Raw genomic sequence first — 15,607 nt, 5'->3', positions numbered from 1 at the left:
AAATTCTGCTAGATGTCTTTTTGATCCAGCACCCATCCTGTGGAACACTGGATGTGCCCATCTTTTTCATCTTTTCTTTTTTTGGGAGGGGGGTTACAAATGTGAGATATCAGAGGCCTGGCGTGATTTTGGAACATCTTTGCATTGAACATTATTGTGCATGAATCATACCTAAGCTCTCTTGCTCAATAATCAGGTGAATACAAAGGAAAACCTGAAAGAAAGCTGCCAGTCGCTTCAATTAAACAACAAAACACAATGAAGTCATTTTACAGAGGCATATCTGAGTCTGTAGAAAACTCATTACCTGTAACAAAAGGTTCAGACATTATTTATAACTCCACTGAGGGGACAGTGTGCTATCAGCATCCAGAGTAAAACTGCCAGTATGCATCATTACCCACAGAAAACACGGTCACCAAGGTGTTTGGAGTAAATGGAGTATTTATTATGCACTGCGTTTTATATTCAACCTTTGGACCCAGGGGTGCACTGAAGCAATAATTCAAGCTGGGAGTTTAAATCCACCCGTGGCCACTCGGTGCTCTCACCTCATGCGAATCGACTAACCCGATGTGTTATTTAAACCGTCACAGCTCAGTTTGTCTTCTGGCCAAAAAGAATTCACTTTGGAAAACAAGCTTGAATAAACACGGAGAGATAACACACAGCTGAGTGATACACTCAGCTGTGTGTTATCTCTCTTTTTGACAAATGAATTAAACTTAAGTTAGAAAGGAAATCTGTATATATAGCTATATATGGGAAAATGACACCTTTTATTAAGATATTACCGTATTTTTCGGACTACAAGGGGCACTTAAAATCCTTTAATTTTCTCAAAAATCGACAGTGCGCCTTTTGTATAAATTCTGGTTGTACTTACTGACCTGTAAGCACAACCACAACCACAATCTGTCAAAAAATGTTTTAGTATGACTTTGGTAAGCTATGAAGCAGCACTGCTTGATGGATTGTCAGAGCATTACGGCTACCGTAGTCAGGAGCCTCCTGGAGTAATCTGGGTCCAAAACGCCGTCCGCTTCAGGTTCCAAAGTCAAACGAACACTGCAGCATCACTGAGAGTTAAAAACTTTCATCTTTAATAAAATAATCAGTATTTACCAGGTGTAACAATTAAGTTTAACATCCAGGCATCCATGAAAACAGAATTTATTAAATTTAACAGAGTTAGAAGTTAGCAGGAAGTTAGCTCGCTAGTTTCCGCCTAAACATGATATAGCATGTTCTGACTGAGAGATTTCTGAAAAAATTAAAACGTACAGCTCTGCTATCACTTCAAACATAAATGAAAACAGAAAACTAAACAGCAGTGACGTTTGTAGGGTTACTGAAGTTGGACAGCTGGTATATAATGATGCGCTATGTCGCTAGCAACACAGCTATGTTAGCATAACATAAACACAGTGAAGCTGGAGGATGAATGCTAACTTTTTTCCACTCAATAAAAGTTAACGCTAGGGTTTCTGGTGGTTAGGGACAAATGCAATCGCATGGCAGGATGCTGTAAACAGACCAAACTTCAGTCAGGAGAACAACTGAGATAATCCATCCACAATACGAGGTTAGTCATTAATATACTGCAACAACATGGGGATAGAGCAGCTGCAAGAGAATTCAGCATTAATGAATCAATGGTACAGAAGTGGAGGAAGCAAGAAGAATGAGTTGAGTAAAGTTTGACTTATCTGACTGCTTTGTTTCGCTTAATGTGCCTTATAATCCAGTGCGCCTTATGGTCCCAAAAATACAGCATAAGTGTTATTAACATAATATCTTTAACTCTGATTTTGACCACACTTTTCAACAGTTTGAACGTTATTTGGATGACAAATTAAGACATATTAAGCCTATTAAGCTATGGGATCCACCAATCATTACATAAACAGATGCACCGACCAGACAAGAACAACAGAATTAGCTCATGTAAAGACAGCTCTGTATCTGTGGCAAAAGCTTAAAGAAATAACTTTGTGTGTGTGCATGTGCATGTTTTACCTTGTGCTTTTTACTGACCTGCTCCCTGACTGGCACTTATCTTTTAGCACTTAGCTCCATCTTATTCTCTGCCTCTCTCCTCCACCTTTCCTTGTGACAATCCATTTTGTCAGGCATCTATTATGTTTAGAGAGGCAGGCAGACATTGGCTGCTGCGCTGATAGAGAGAGAGGGTGTGATGCCTGAATTCTGTTGATTCATTCCTTGTTTTTATGTTATGGCTGTTCTGACCCTCAGGCCATGAGAAAAAGTCCAGTTTGGACCTCAGGAACATTTATGATGCGGGGGTTTTCCTTAAAGGTGAGTCACTGCAGAAACCGCCCCTAATTTTAAATTCAAATTCAAATTCAAATTTTTATTTGTCACGTACACAGTCATACACAGTACGATATGTAGTGAAATGCTTGGACAACTGCTCGTGACCTAAAGAAAACAAAAAAGGAAAAGGCTATGAATAAGAAAGGAAATAAATATGAAAAATTAAAAAGGGTAAATTTAACTAGGAAGGAATAAAATATAAATTAAGGTTAAAAATGAAATAACTGTACAACACAAATTAGAATGAAGGGTAAATTTAACTGGGAAGAATAAGATAAAGATAAATATATAAATTAAAGTTGAAAATAAAATAACTGTACAACAAAATACACAATACACAATATAGAACTATATAAGAATGTATGAAGAAATCTAAATATAAATAAATATATACACAATAACAGCAGCTGTACAAGTATTAACCGGAAATGAAGAATATAGTGACCAGTGTTGTGCAAAACCAAAGTCCAGAAAGTCCAGTGTGTGTGTAAAAAAGGACTGAAGGCTTTATCTCCCTCTCAGCTCTGCCTTTTTGAGCTGCCATTAGTCTCAGTAACAAATAACCAAAATATTTAAATGGAAATGGCACCAATGGCAGGCCATCCATTGTGTGCACTGCATTTTTCATATGGCCGTCGTCCAGTTGAAAAATGTAGGAAAACATTGCTCACCTGATTTTCACCTCGTATGCACTAACGGGAAGGAAAACACATTTTTTACATTGTAGGTAAGCATCGCTTTTTAGTTCTTGCTTGTCATCTGATTTCATCAGTGTTGGTCAAGTTACTTGAAAAAAGTAATCAGTAACTAATTACTGATTACTTCCCCCAAAAAGTAATCCTGTTACTTTACTGATTACTTATTTTCAAAAGTAATTAATTACTTAGTTACTTTTTAAAAACACGATTTACAACCTGAATAGGTGATAAAGAAATAGATCTTTCAGCCCAATTCTACTTTTTCTACATAATCCATCATACAAAATGTAATCAAATGGAAAAGTCCCTTTTTAAAACTTGTTTTATTAGTTTTAATCTTTTAACTTTATGCATCAAGCAAAAATTTAATTAGATGCAACATTTTCTGGCTGGAAGAAATTTGTTTAATATTTAAACCTATTTTCTGCACATTCCAGCACATAAAATATTTTTTTTGTGTGTTTACACTCAGTCTTTCAAATAGATGCAAGTAAAACACAGCAGAAAATAAATAAAGTCAAAGACTAGCGGTCCTGTTGCTCTATTTTCACCTGTAAAGCAGGAGTGGGGTAGGCGGAGGTTTACCCTGGTGCAGGTGTGCCGCAGCGGTCAGTGGAAGAATCCGCGAGTTTCTCTGTGAATTTCCCATTACGTCGTAGCGCACTCGGTGCTTGCTTGGAAGTTTAGGGGGGTTTTTTCGCTGTAAAAAGAAGTTTTCTTCCCACGCACAACAGACGCTAATGTTTTTGTCACTTTTTTATGGAATCAAACTCAAAGTAAGGTCAGTACTTCCACGCTTTAAACGCTGCACGCATACTCTCTCCCGTACTCGATATGTGATCCATTGTTGATCTGTACACAGCTGTTGTCACAAACGTCACACTCGCTTACGTCACTGTCATGAGACACTCTCGCAAGAAAATCACGGTTTTAGTAACGCAGTAACGCAGCGTTCCTACGGGAAAGTAACGGTAATCTAATTACCGTTTTTGCAATAGTAATCCCTTACTTTACTCGTTACTTGAAAAAAGTAATCGGATTACAGTAACGCGTTACTGCCCATCTCTGGATTTCATCTGTTGTGTAAATTGGACTATGTTTGCTTACTAAGAAGTTGTAGATTATATATCCAAATAGTCATGTTTACATTGTTGGATCTTTCACTCAGATGGTAAAGGTACTGAAATGAAGCCAACTGTGTGTTTATGTGTCCTACAACACTTAAATCATCAGCCTGAGGGTTAACGGTTTTTCTCGGCTGCAATGTGACACAAAGCTAACGAGCACATACAGAGATATGCAGAGATTTACAGTAACTTAGTTCATGTTAAGTTTCCCAGAAGAAAATGTTAGAAGACAGAGACCGACAGCAAAGAAGAGACATCCAGGGTTTTGCAGCTGTCGTTTCAGACTTTGACAGGATTGGACAGCCAGCTTGTTTTAGATGATGACATTTTACTGTCTTTAGAGGTTGATGTCACAAATATTAGAGTAGTAGTGTTACATTTTTAATATCTCTTGTAATCGAATTATACTGGCTTCTATTTATTTCAAACAATAATTTAAAATCATAAATATGTTTCTGGCATTTGTAACAAAGCAAACAGCATGAATCACGGAGAACTGAATGAAATATAAAGTAATACGTCCATGGCTTCAACTTTGTAATGAACTCAGATGGTAAATGGTAAATGGCCTGTATTTGTATAGCGCTTTTATAACTCAGTTGCTTGTAAAATATAATGTACTGATTTTTACTCAGAAGACGGGGAAAGAATACTATCCACACACTAAAAAGGATGCTATTTATACGATAAGGCTTGTATTATGTTTAGAGTAGCTATCATTGTTATCCCAAGCAACAGACTGGGAAAGCAAGAGGTGAAGAAGGAGAGCAGCAAGAGTGAAAGGGAAGGTTTGCAAGATGGTAGTGACCTGCTATGATGTTTGGGTTGGAGATGATAGCACTGATAAAAAGCAATGAAGCCAAGTTGGAGGTGGCAGAGTTGAAGATGTTAAGTTTTTCATTGGGAGTGACCAGGATGGACGGTATTAGACATAAGCACATCAGTGGGACAGCTCAGGTTGAGCATTTTGGAGACAAAGTTAGAGAAGCAAGGCTGAGAGGGTTTGGATATGTGCAGAGGAGGGATGGTGGATATGATGGACATGAAGGTGGAACTTCCAGGCCGGAGGAAAAGAGGACGACCACAGAGAAGATTCATGGATTTTGTGAAGGAGGAAATGCAGAGTGGTGGGAAGGAGGTGGATGCTAGTAGAAGGGTGAGACGGAGGCAGATTATCTAAAGGGAACAGCAGACCACCACTGAGACTGTATCTGTTGAACCAGAAACCCTGGCTGAATGCAGAGGTTCGCTGACAGACAGGGATGCTGCATCTAGGTCCACTGATGCTACGAGCAGGCTTGAGATGGGCAAAAGCCACAAAGACCCAGAAGATTAAGAGACACTTCTCCCACAACAACTAAAGGGATTTATGGAAAGGCACAGGTCCCAAAGTCAAACATTCACTGCAGCATCACTGAGAGTTGAAAGAATTTAGACAGTTTTTATCTTCCAGGTGTAAAAATTAAGTTTAACATCCAGGCATCCATGAAAACAGAACTTATTAAATTTAACAGAGTTTGAAGTTAGCATGGCGTTAGCTTGCTAGCTTCCATCTAAATATAATATAGCATGTTCTGACTGAGAGATTTCTGAAACAAATGAAGACGTACAGCTCTGCTGTCACTTCAAACATAAATGAAGACAGGAAACTAAACAGCAGTGACGTTTGTAGGGTTACTGAAGTTGGGCTAGCTGGTATATAATGATGCGTTACGTGATCGCTAGCGACACAGCTATGTTAGCATAACATAAACACAGTGAAGCTGGAGGATGGAGGATTTTTCCACTCGATAAAATTTAATGTGAGGGTTCCTGATGGTTAGGGACAAATATAATCGCATGGCAGGATGCTGTAAACAGACCAAACTTCAGTCAGGAGAACAACTGAGATAATCCATCCACAATACGAGGTTAGTCATTAATATACTGCTGCATGAGCTGGGCTGTAGTTACATGTAAGGTTTTAAAAACTGAGCTTTAAAATGAATAGCGGTAATTAAAACTGAGAGAGGCCGACAGTGATCACTGACTGTTTTTAGGGGCTCTTTGAGATTAAATAGAACAAGATACAAAGCATTAAAACATGTTAAAAACACAAAAGCCTTATTAAACGCAGGGTAGTTTGGGCCCGGAAGCAGGATTCATCACGTCATCACTTAAAGGGACCTGATTTCTTCCTGATGCTCTTTGAGGACTCAAACACCTCCCCTGCATCAGACTTACTCTAACACCAGATGACCTACTGCTCAGTGATAGTTCGTTAAACGAGGCCCTCATAAAGCTGCAGGCACTGACGCTATTCCAGGACAGGTACCAGAGACTGTCCACATCAGCTGTTAGCGCCATGCATCTCCGCTTTGATCATGTGCTCAGATTCTGGGTGAAAGTGGTGTCAGCTCTAGTGGATGCTCTTTTCCAAAAATATTTTGACTTCATCTTCATGCGTCCCACTCACATTTTCTGTCTTTCCCACAGGAGCCAGTCGCTAATCAGTGAACTCTCGGTTAACCCATTCAGCAGCGCCCGACTGTGATGCTCCTAGCTGCCTTTTCTACTTGTCTCAAGAGAGCCACCAAGTTAAATTACATTCCTTTACTCCGAATGCTCTAGCGGACCTCTTTTGAGTTATCGACCCCGCATGCTGGAGTGGCTGTGAGTGCCGGCATTGATTGATGCTAGAAAAACGTCTTTCATATTTAAATGGTGCTTTTAAACAAGTTGTAGAAAAGTAAATCAGAATCAGAATCAGAATACTTTATTGATCCCTGGGGGAAATTATTTTTTGTTACAGTGCTCCATTTTAAACCAACATTAAGACAAGACAGACAATACACTAACTAAGAATAGTACAATATATACATATATATATACACACACACATACATACATACATAAGTCACTCATAAATAAATGATATAATAATAATAATTCACTTGTCTGCTCTTTAAGGTGGAAATTTGGAGGCAGCAGAAATAACTTGTGACATATCACTTTCTAAATAACTGTGTTGAATTCATTAGCTATAAGCAACTTTTAGAAAAACATTAGCCTTTATTGGAGTTGTGTTTCTGGCAACCTAATGAATGGAAATCCAATACTGACTCTGCTTCAGGTTGGTTTTTGTCTCCTGAGAGAAATGCCTGTCTCCACTGTGTACACCAGCCAATCTCTCAGAGTATCAATGAACTGCTTCATAATTTAGTGATATTTACGGTGTCTGCTGGATGCCAGCGAGTGCCTTCAATTTAAATTCTAAAGCTCTCCTTGGATGCTGCCACTCATTAATGCTTCGTGCTATTCAATATCAGGAGCTGAGCAAACGGTTATTTCAAAGCACCACGGGACTTCATAATGAAATGTAAAACACTGAGTAAGGTTTAAATGACTGCTTAAAGGGTATCAAGGTGATGCTGCAGGGGAAAACAGTGGTTGGAGCCTGTGGCATAACCAAAAATTACTAGCAATTACTAGCGTACTTAAAATCTCCTTACGTTTGGTCGGCTCGAAGAGGGGACCGAGTCTGCAACCACTTGTGTGACTTTGGTGAATCAAGAACAGCAATAAGACTGAATCAGTTCGCTGTCAGTTTACAGTCGAATATGTTAAAGTTGGCAATTACCGTATTTCCCGGACTACAAAGCGCACCTGAATATTAGCCGCACAAGCTAAAATCAGGGGAAAATCCTGTTTTGTACATACATTAGCCGCACCTGACCAAAAGCCGCAGGTGTTTCAATATTGACTTATCATATGTAAGAGAATATGCACAAAGCGAATTGTCAGGAAAGAGATGGCTGTTTGGAGACACACCCCTTTTATTAATATTTTGAAAATCAAGTTATGGGTACATATTTGCACATGTGCTGTGCTTCATAAATGAGTAACAAATGTAGTACATAACAGTAACCTACAGCACACCAGAAAAATAGATTCAGACTACCTTTTAGGCTCAGGTGCAGTGACACGGCTTTAACAAGAAGAAAAGTCAGTCATTCACCACCATCTTCCTGCGCACTAAAACCACCAAAGTCCTCTTCTCCAGTGTCGGATACGAACAGGCTCAGGATGGCTTCGTCATCCACTCTCAGCTTCTTTCCTTCGTTGTCACTTTCAAAACCAAAGATAATCCTCATTGTCATTGTCAGTGTCGGAGTCGAACACCCTCTGAAGGGCCGTGGCGGTGTCCTCCTCTTCATCATGCAGCAGTCCAGCCCTTCGAAATCCGTTGGTGATCGTGGATGTTTGCACACTTTTCCACGCTGTCAGAATCCACCGGTAGAGTTGAGCACAACTTGCTTTTCGCAAGTTTATCGCCGCTCATCATCCACGCCTCCCGCTGAATGCGTAGCGCTACTTTGAAGTTTGTTTTTCGCGCTACTTGTACGGCACTATGTTGCCTGGCGGATGGACATGTGACCAACATACCACTCTTGAACCCCGATCCTTCCGCCAGGCAACGTAGTGCCGTACAACAGCGGAACAAACAAAACAAATCGTCTTATGATATCACAAAAATCATGGACAATCTATAGAAAAGCCGCACCTGACTAAAAGCCGCAGGGTTCAAAGCTTGTGCAAAAAGTAGCGGCTTATAGCCCGACAATTACGGTACATGCAATCTGTTTGTAACGATGATAAAATAGTGAAAATAGCAAATCTGTTGTGGGAAATGACCAAATTATGACCAAAGCCTAGACTTTTATTTAAATCTTACATTCTTGTTTGCTGAATTAAACTAAGATAATCCTCTTGAGCTGATAATCACTGTTTATCTGAACTGCTTTGGTTCTGATAGTGAGGAGATCTTTGGCACATATCCTGCGGGGATACTCTGCTTTTTTATTAGAGGAAGGACATAATCGAGGACACCTGTTCAGACGGCGCAAAATGAGGTGAGGAATGAAATCTCTTTGAAGGCATTGTTGTCGAGCATCGTTGATGACACATAAAGGAGGCATTTTCCTGTAGAACTGAACAAATAATTGATGTGCAGCACTTGTGTCAAATAATCATGTGAAATTAATACAGTTAACGAATGCAAAGGACCGGCCTCTGAACCCCAAAGCTACATTTAGTTACTCACGACTGACACAAGAGGGTGCTACATCATCTGTTCACTGCAGGAATGTTTGTTTTGTTTGTGAATGGGTGAAGGCTGAGCTGCAGAGGCTGGAGTAAATCTGCAGCCAGAATGATTTTCTGTTATGTAATGTGACAAAGCATTGAGCTCATGCTTGGGGTGTCTGAGGGTGAAAGTCAGCTTTGACATGTTGTGAACTGCACTCCTGGATATAGAGATTCACATACACGTAAGGGATTTTTTTTTAACATCACAACTGCTTGGACTTACTTACACATAAATCCTGTAGCTAATGCTTTCTCTATGTGTGGCTCTCTGTAAACACTGATGTGCTATGACAGGAAGGGTCTCACCTAGTCTGGCATCAACATCACCGGGTCACGGTGTCAGCCAGATCCATACACAGTAATGATATAAGCGATCTGAGAGTGTACATATTTCCACCGCCACCTATAATTGTGTAACAGGTGGTAAGGAATTAAATAACATGTGAAAACATCAGGGTGTATAATTTGTACTCGGGGATGGGTGTATATGCACATTTAAACAGGTGGGCCTGCACAAATGAAACAATAAATGGGAAATAGTCTGCACTTGGATAGCTGCGTTTAACTAAAGCGAATTCTAATGTTTCTCATAGAGACACAAACAATTACCAGCTCAGCTGCCACACAAGGTGTTTGTGTGGCATCTGGAGAAACTTGGGATTCAGCGTCAACACTTAAAGGATCTGGAGATCAAACCGTCGAACACTGTAGTCAACAATGTTTCAGTCTATCACCTGAGCCGCATCCGCCCCAACAACATGCTTATGAAAATAAGATCAGGCCTTAAATCGAACCCTGGGGCACTCCACATGTAATGGAAATTAACAGGAAGGACATAACTGAGGGCAGCTGAATGATGTGTAGCAGTTAAAATAAAGCAATATGACACACGATCAGGTTTCCACCAGGATAACTGTTGCAGCTGCCGCAGCTGAGGCACAGTGGTTATGTGGTGCACTCAGTTCACGTAGCTCCATCTGTCCACTTTAACCTCTGATACTTGTAGTGCTTTGTTACTTAAAAAACAGTCCTTCATAGTTTTTAGTACTGTTTATGTGTAAAAATGGTTAACGAAAAATGAGGTACCTTATATAGCTTATAGCTAGTTGTTCATTATTATTATTATTATTATTATTATTATTATAGCCCAGCCAATAATCTAAAGTTTGTAATAAGCTGGTGAAAACAAATCCAATTCACTGCTTTGGCTGTTCATATAGCACCAGTTCACGGCGATAGTCACCTGAGGGGCTTTATATTGTAAGGTAACAACATTACCATCTTACCAGCCTTGCAATATTTGTATAATATTGCAGGGTATTAAGATATATGTGTTGATTAGTGTAATGGAAACAAATTAAACAACGAATTAAAATCTGAATGCAATGGCAGTAGCAGGAGCACATTTAGATATTTTGGGGCCTGAGGGGAGAACTCGCCTTGGTCGGCCCCTCTACTCTTATTGTTTTCTCACTCTGAAAAACCAAATCAGTGTCTGGTGGTACGCTGAAATTTTAGAAAACAGGTGAAATCAGTTTTCTCATTTGGGTGTTTGCAGTTGAGAATTAATCGAGTGAGACTGATTTTCAGCACTAAAACATCCTGGAAGGGATTCACAAAGCGTCAATTCATGCCTCATTGTCCAGGTTATCACAGCACGTGACACGCACAGACACACACGCACGCACGCCCACGCGCTCAAGGAGACACAAATTCACATGCGTCTGGCATGGCTGTGGATCGTCCCTCCCACTGACAGATGGATGGGGTTAATATCATAATTAAGCACCTCGGCCGACGGTTCCTGTTTACTGCTTGGTTGCTAGGCAGTGACATCAGCTGATCCCTCCCTCCTTCCTCTCTAATCCCTTCCCTCTCCCTCACAGTCCCTCTCTCTCTTTCACACACACACCACTCTTATGCTCTCTCTCTCTGATAGGCAGCGCAGACGTGGGCAGAGTGTGGGGGTATAGGAAGAGGAGAGAGCGGGAGGGTAGGTAGTAGTGTGTGTGAGGCTGTCAGACAGCATGGTCTGGGTCTGAGGACAGCACTGGAAGACAAAACAGCCGCCTACTGAACTCCATGTAGACCAGAGTGGTGCCATCCACAGATCACCTGGACCTGTCCACTCATCAGCACCCACCCAAGACAACACCTGCCTCTTCTAGAGAAGTAAGCGGAGTAGGACCAGGGAGGTGGGTCTGTTTATATTCTTTTTCTTTTATTATTTTCTCAGTTTTTTGGTTTTTGGAGTTGGCTCCTGGCTGGACCGCATGCATGACACAACGCAAAGGCGAGAAACCCACCATCAGCATCCAGGAGCACATGGCCATTGACGTGTGCCCTGGCCCCATCCAGCCCATCAAGCAGATCTCTGACTACTTTCCCCGGTACCCACGGGGCCTTCCCCCTACTCTGCCCCACGTTGGGCCCCTCCGCTCTGCCCTCTCCACCTCCTCAGCTTCTGCCTCCACGACTGCTGCTGCTGAGAGTGACCGCCCCAATGAGGATAACCCAGACCGGGCTCTTGCCGGAGCCTCCGCCTCCTTACAGGCCACCAAAAAGGACGAGGAGCCTGATGTGGAGGGATACGACTCAGATGACTCCAGTGAGTGATGATTTCCCCACTTGTCTCCATGCCACTGTTTACCACGGTGTTTCCTAACATTTCTACGTGTGTGTGTGTGTGTGTATCCCTTTCAGCTCTTTCTCTCTGCCTTTCTCTTATTACTGCATCTCCATTTTTGCCACCGGTTGCCAGGCATCCCTCCAGCCTTGTGGCTTTGTGGCTTTATCTGTCACCTTTCTCTTCTCTCAGCTCCCCCGTCCATCTCTTTCTATCTCCAGTCGTCTGGCGTATGTGCGCATGCTAACTCTTTGCCTCTCAGTCGACAGACAGCCAACTGTTGCTGCTGCAAAGAATACCGCTCCCCCTCCTTCTCCACCTCTTCAGCTCTCCTCCAACTGAAAGGATGTGTGATGTTATTGAAGTGAATGATTGCAGTCGTTGTGTGTGCATTTTCCTCTTCCCAGCGTCTACAGGGTGCCTGATCTATACTGTCGATCAGTCTCACCAGACTGCGTTTTCTCGGCTCCTTGATGAAGCCTCAAATTAGTCGCAGTTTTGAGCTCAGTGGGCTGCATCTGTAAAGCCCATCCACATTTTATACTGACTAGTGGCAAGACGGCCACAAAGTTCCTTTCATGTGACTGTATTGTCCATTCGTTGGCTTGTTTTGTGTTAGTTTCTAAAGCATGAAGATATGTGCGTGTCTGTGCGTGCATGTATGTGTGTGTGTGTTTGCATATCTCTCTCCATCACAGAGGGGAGGCTCCTTTTGAGAAAGCTTTTTGCCGAATGTCATTTCTTTTAATCTAACAGCTTTGAGTGGCCGAATAATAATAGGAATTAATATGCAGCACTGCTATTGCAAGTGACAGAGACAGAGCAAGATTCCAGCATCCTGCAAAAACCATTTTCACTCACAGCATAGATCTTGATGAGAAGATAACGTGACAGTCTTCACAACTCGAGTAAATGTACTGCCAAAATAAAAGCTGTTGCTACCTTCTTCTTTTTTTAAAGGAACCTCTGGATCCGCCTGATTAATCAGTGAGACAGCAATGGTAGCTTTCTTCCTTTTTTCTGTTATTGGTAGTGAACTTGTCCTGCCTCGCATCACTCTGAATTACATGTTGCTCTCGCAGCGCACAAAAACAGAACAAATGCTTCCCGGTTGGTTTTTGTCAGACTCTAACAACACACGGAGGTTTGTGTCCTTTGCACAAGAGACTTCTGATTGCAGGTTAATGTGTGACAGCAGTGTAGCTTCTGTGAGAGTTAATCCATGCAGAGCAGCATGCAAGGGGGGGCTTAGGCCAGCTCTAATCCAGAACTGGACAGGAGTAGGAGAGTGGTGTAAGAGAGGGGGTTGGTAGAGAGCAGGGTAGGCAGATGTTGGTCAATGAACTCTGCCAGGCAACCAGAATTTCACTCAGTGTGCAAAAATAGATGGAGGAAGACATTCTTCAAATCTATGAAGGACGGCTTCATTAGAAAAAGAAATGACTCCTGCCATGTTTTCCTTTCTTCAGCCATCACCACCTAGAGTTTTAAGATGTTTTGTGTGGGAATTCATACTATAAACTGCAAAGTGACTCTTATCATTACATGCTTATGAAAACTGCTTTTGTTTTTAGATATTGAAAACTGATTGTGGCTCCTTATACACATAATAAAATACTTTGTCTTTGCACATTGCTACAAATTCTACCTCAATTTTGTGCTTGCTCAGTCCAATAAGTTAGCAGCAGAAGCAGAAGTGCAGCATAATTATATGACCGCAACCACGGGAAACTGCCTTCTGATTGTTATAGTGTAGCTAATTTAGCACTTACTGCTATTTTAAGTGAATACTTTACCAGGAAACTGACGTTGTAGGGATTTGAAGGAGCGAATAGCTCAATAGGCAAACCTTAGAGGACTTACTAGGTTGACTGAAAGCATCTGAAGACACTTTTCTGTCTGTGGAGTCCACAAGGTGGGGCTGTATCGGCCAATTTCAGTCATTTTGTGAAAGAGGCAGTATGAGGATTGTACCTGCTTTGCATTTGCACAGGGACTGGACTGCGGAGGTGTGTAAGAGTAGGCAGCGTTTCAACGTCTCTATAAGGTGCTTGTAATTGCTTCTAGTGTAAAAATGCAACACAAAGAATTCCTTGTGTGACTGTTTGAAAGTGTGCACCATTATATCCGACTTTACGGCTCATCATCCAGAAACTTGAAAGACTTGATAAAGTTAGTGTGGAAAGAGATTAGAGAATCAGCAGAATGCAGGGCGAGCAGATATGTCACCGAGCTTTTCACTCCTTAAGCAAACGCTGTGTGATCCTGGGCAGTCCCAGAGAAAGATGACCAACTGTGACAATGTCTTTGCTCGTGGCTCTAACACTGCGGTCCCGCGTTACACCGTGAGAGAGCTTAAAAGTTAGCCGTTCCAACGGTCTTGTGATGTAAGACAGCCTGGAACAATATTCTAACAGTGTTAAATTTAGGAGGGCTTTCGCACAGTGTTGTTACAGCTATGACCTGTTAAGCAACCATTAACAATGCAGCATGAAATGACTTGAAGATCATTGAGTCTTTATGTAAGATCAGAAATATATAAAGTCTATATAAAGTTATATAAGGTCAGAAAAGTGAAGCCAGTGCCGAAGTGCTTTAAACTTGCATTTTTCCAGCAGTGAATGAGTCTTCTGGTGGTCAGAAGAAATCAGATTTTTAAAATAAATCTATGAGAAAATGACCCTGCGGTGACTTTTTGGTCTCTTCCACTAGTTTCTCGTCTTGTTTAAAGCAAGAAAATGCTCATTGTATGAACTAAGAGTGCATAATGGGTTAAACAGAAGATAAAGAAGCGTATGCTTTAGTGGTTTGCTATGATATTAACATACAGCGTCCATTGGTTTCTCACTAAGGTCCACTCATCACTCACCCCACTCAGTGTCAAAACACCAAGATGGGGATCTCAAAAATGCTTCTTTCAAGACTTCAAAACACAACTTTATAAATCAAGTATGTAATATGTGGCTTCACCTGCAGTCCTTAAAAAAGTCATTGTACTGATTCATTAATACTGATAATAACTGCTGCTTTTACTGCCTGCAGATTGTGCAGCGATCCCTTCATGAAAGCAATCATAGGCGGTGTACAGTGTTGCACACTTAACTTTTGAACTGTTAAGAGTATTTGTAGATCACTCCATGTAACTGATACTTGATAGGATGCATATACTTAAAATAGTGAATCTGCAAAATATGGAAGTATGTGTACGAACTGGTCATGATTACCTTTACCACCTAAACGAAAGATCCACCCGCTCGGACCCGCTCTAATCCTCATATCCAAAGATGTTCTGCTCAAGGCTTCAGAACAAGACTTTGAATCCAGTGAGTGAAGTTTATCGGGTTACATCCATCTTTGATATACAGTCAGTGGAAAACCTGTGCCACTGAAAAACCAACAAAAAGCACAATATACGGGGGTAAAATGAAATAAGAGTCCAAATTGCAAGAAAATGTAGTTGTGATGTGTCAACAGAAGCCTGGCTTCTCCGATGTGTTTTCCAGCTGTTATTATGACCTAGCATCAACTCATAAGACTACTGAACTCTCCATATGTAATGCCTTTGAAGTAAGACCATTCAGAATGAATTCATTTTGGAAGTCGATGAATAAAAAGCGATACGTCTAAGACTTACCGGAGTCTCACAGATTATCTATGCGACTCTGAAAAACAGATGCAACCCTTACAACATC

General features: G+C 41.2%; 1 protein-coding gene across 2 annotated transcripts in view; it reads left to right on the top strand.

Annotated features, from left to right (window-relative positions):
- Nucleotides 1–11,208: 11,208 nt before the first annotated feature.
- The window catches only part of doc2b (double C2-like domains, beta), a 216,244-nt gene continuing 211,845 nt past the window's right edge, over nucleotides 11,209–15,607 (top strand). For both annotated transcript variants that reach the window (XM_086309486.1, XM_086309485.1), the window contains exon 1: nucleotides 11,209–11,897. In XM_086309486.1, the coding sequence (XP_086165612.1) occupies nucleotides 11,567–11,897 (331 nt within the window). In that variant the 5' untranslated portion in view covers nucleotides 11,209–11,566. The remainder of the gene's footprint in view (nucleotides 11,898–15,607) is intronic.

Source organism: Aulonocara sp. 'chitande type north' Nkhata Bay, linkage group LG10 (genome assembly GCF_057382095.1).
Source record: "Aulonocara sp. 'chitande type north' Nkhata Bay isolate Kocher_YH1m ecotype deep benthic linkage group LG10, A_spYH_male_GT1.1, whole genome shotgun sequence".
NCBI classification, from domain to species: domain Eukaryota; kingdom Metazoa; phylum Chordata; class Actinopteri; order Cichliformes; family Cichlidae; genus Aulonocara; species Aulonocara sp. 'chitande type north' Nkhata Bay.
Note: the sequence above shows the minus strand (reverse complement) of the source record. Positions and strands in the feature narration are given on the sequence as shown.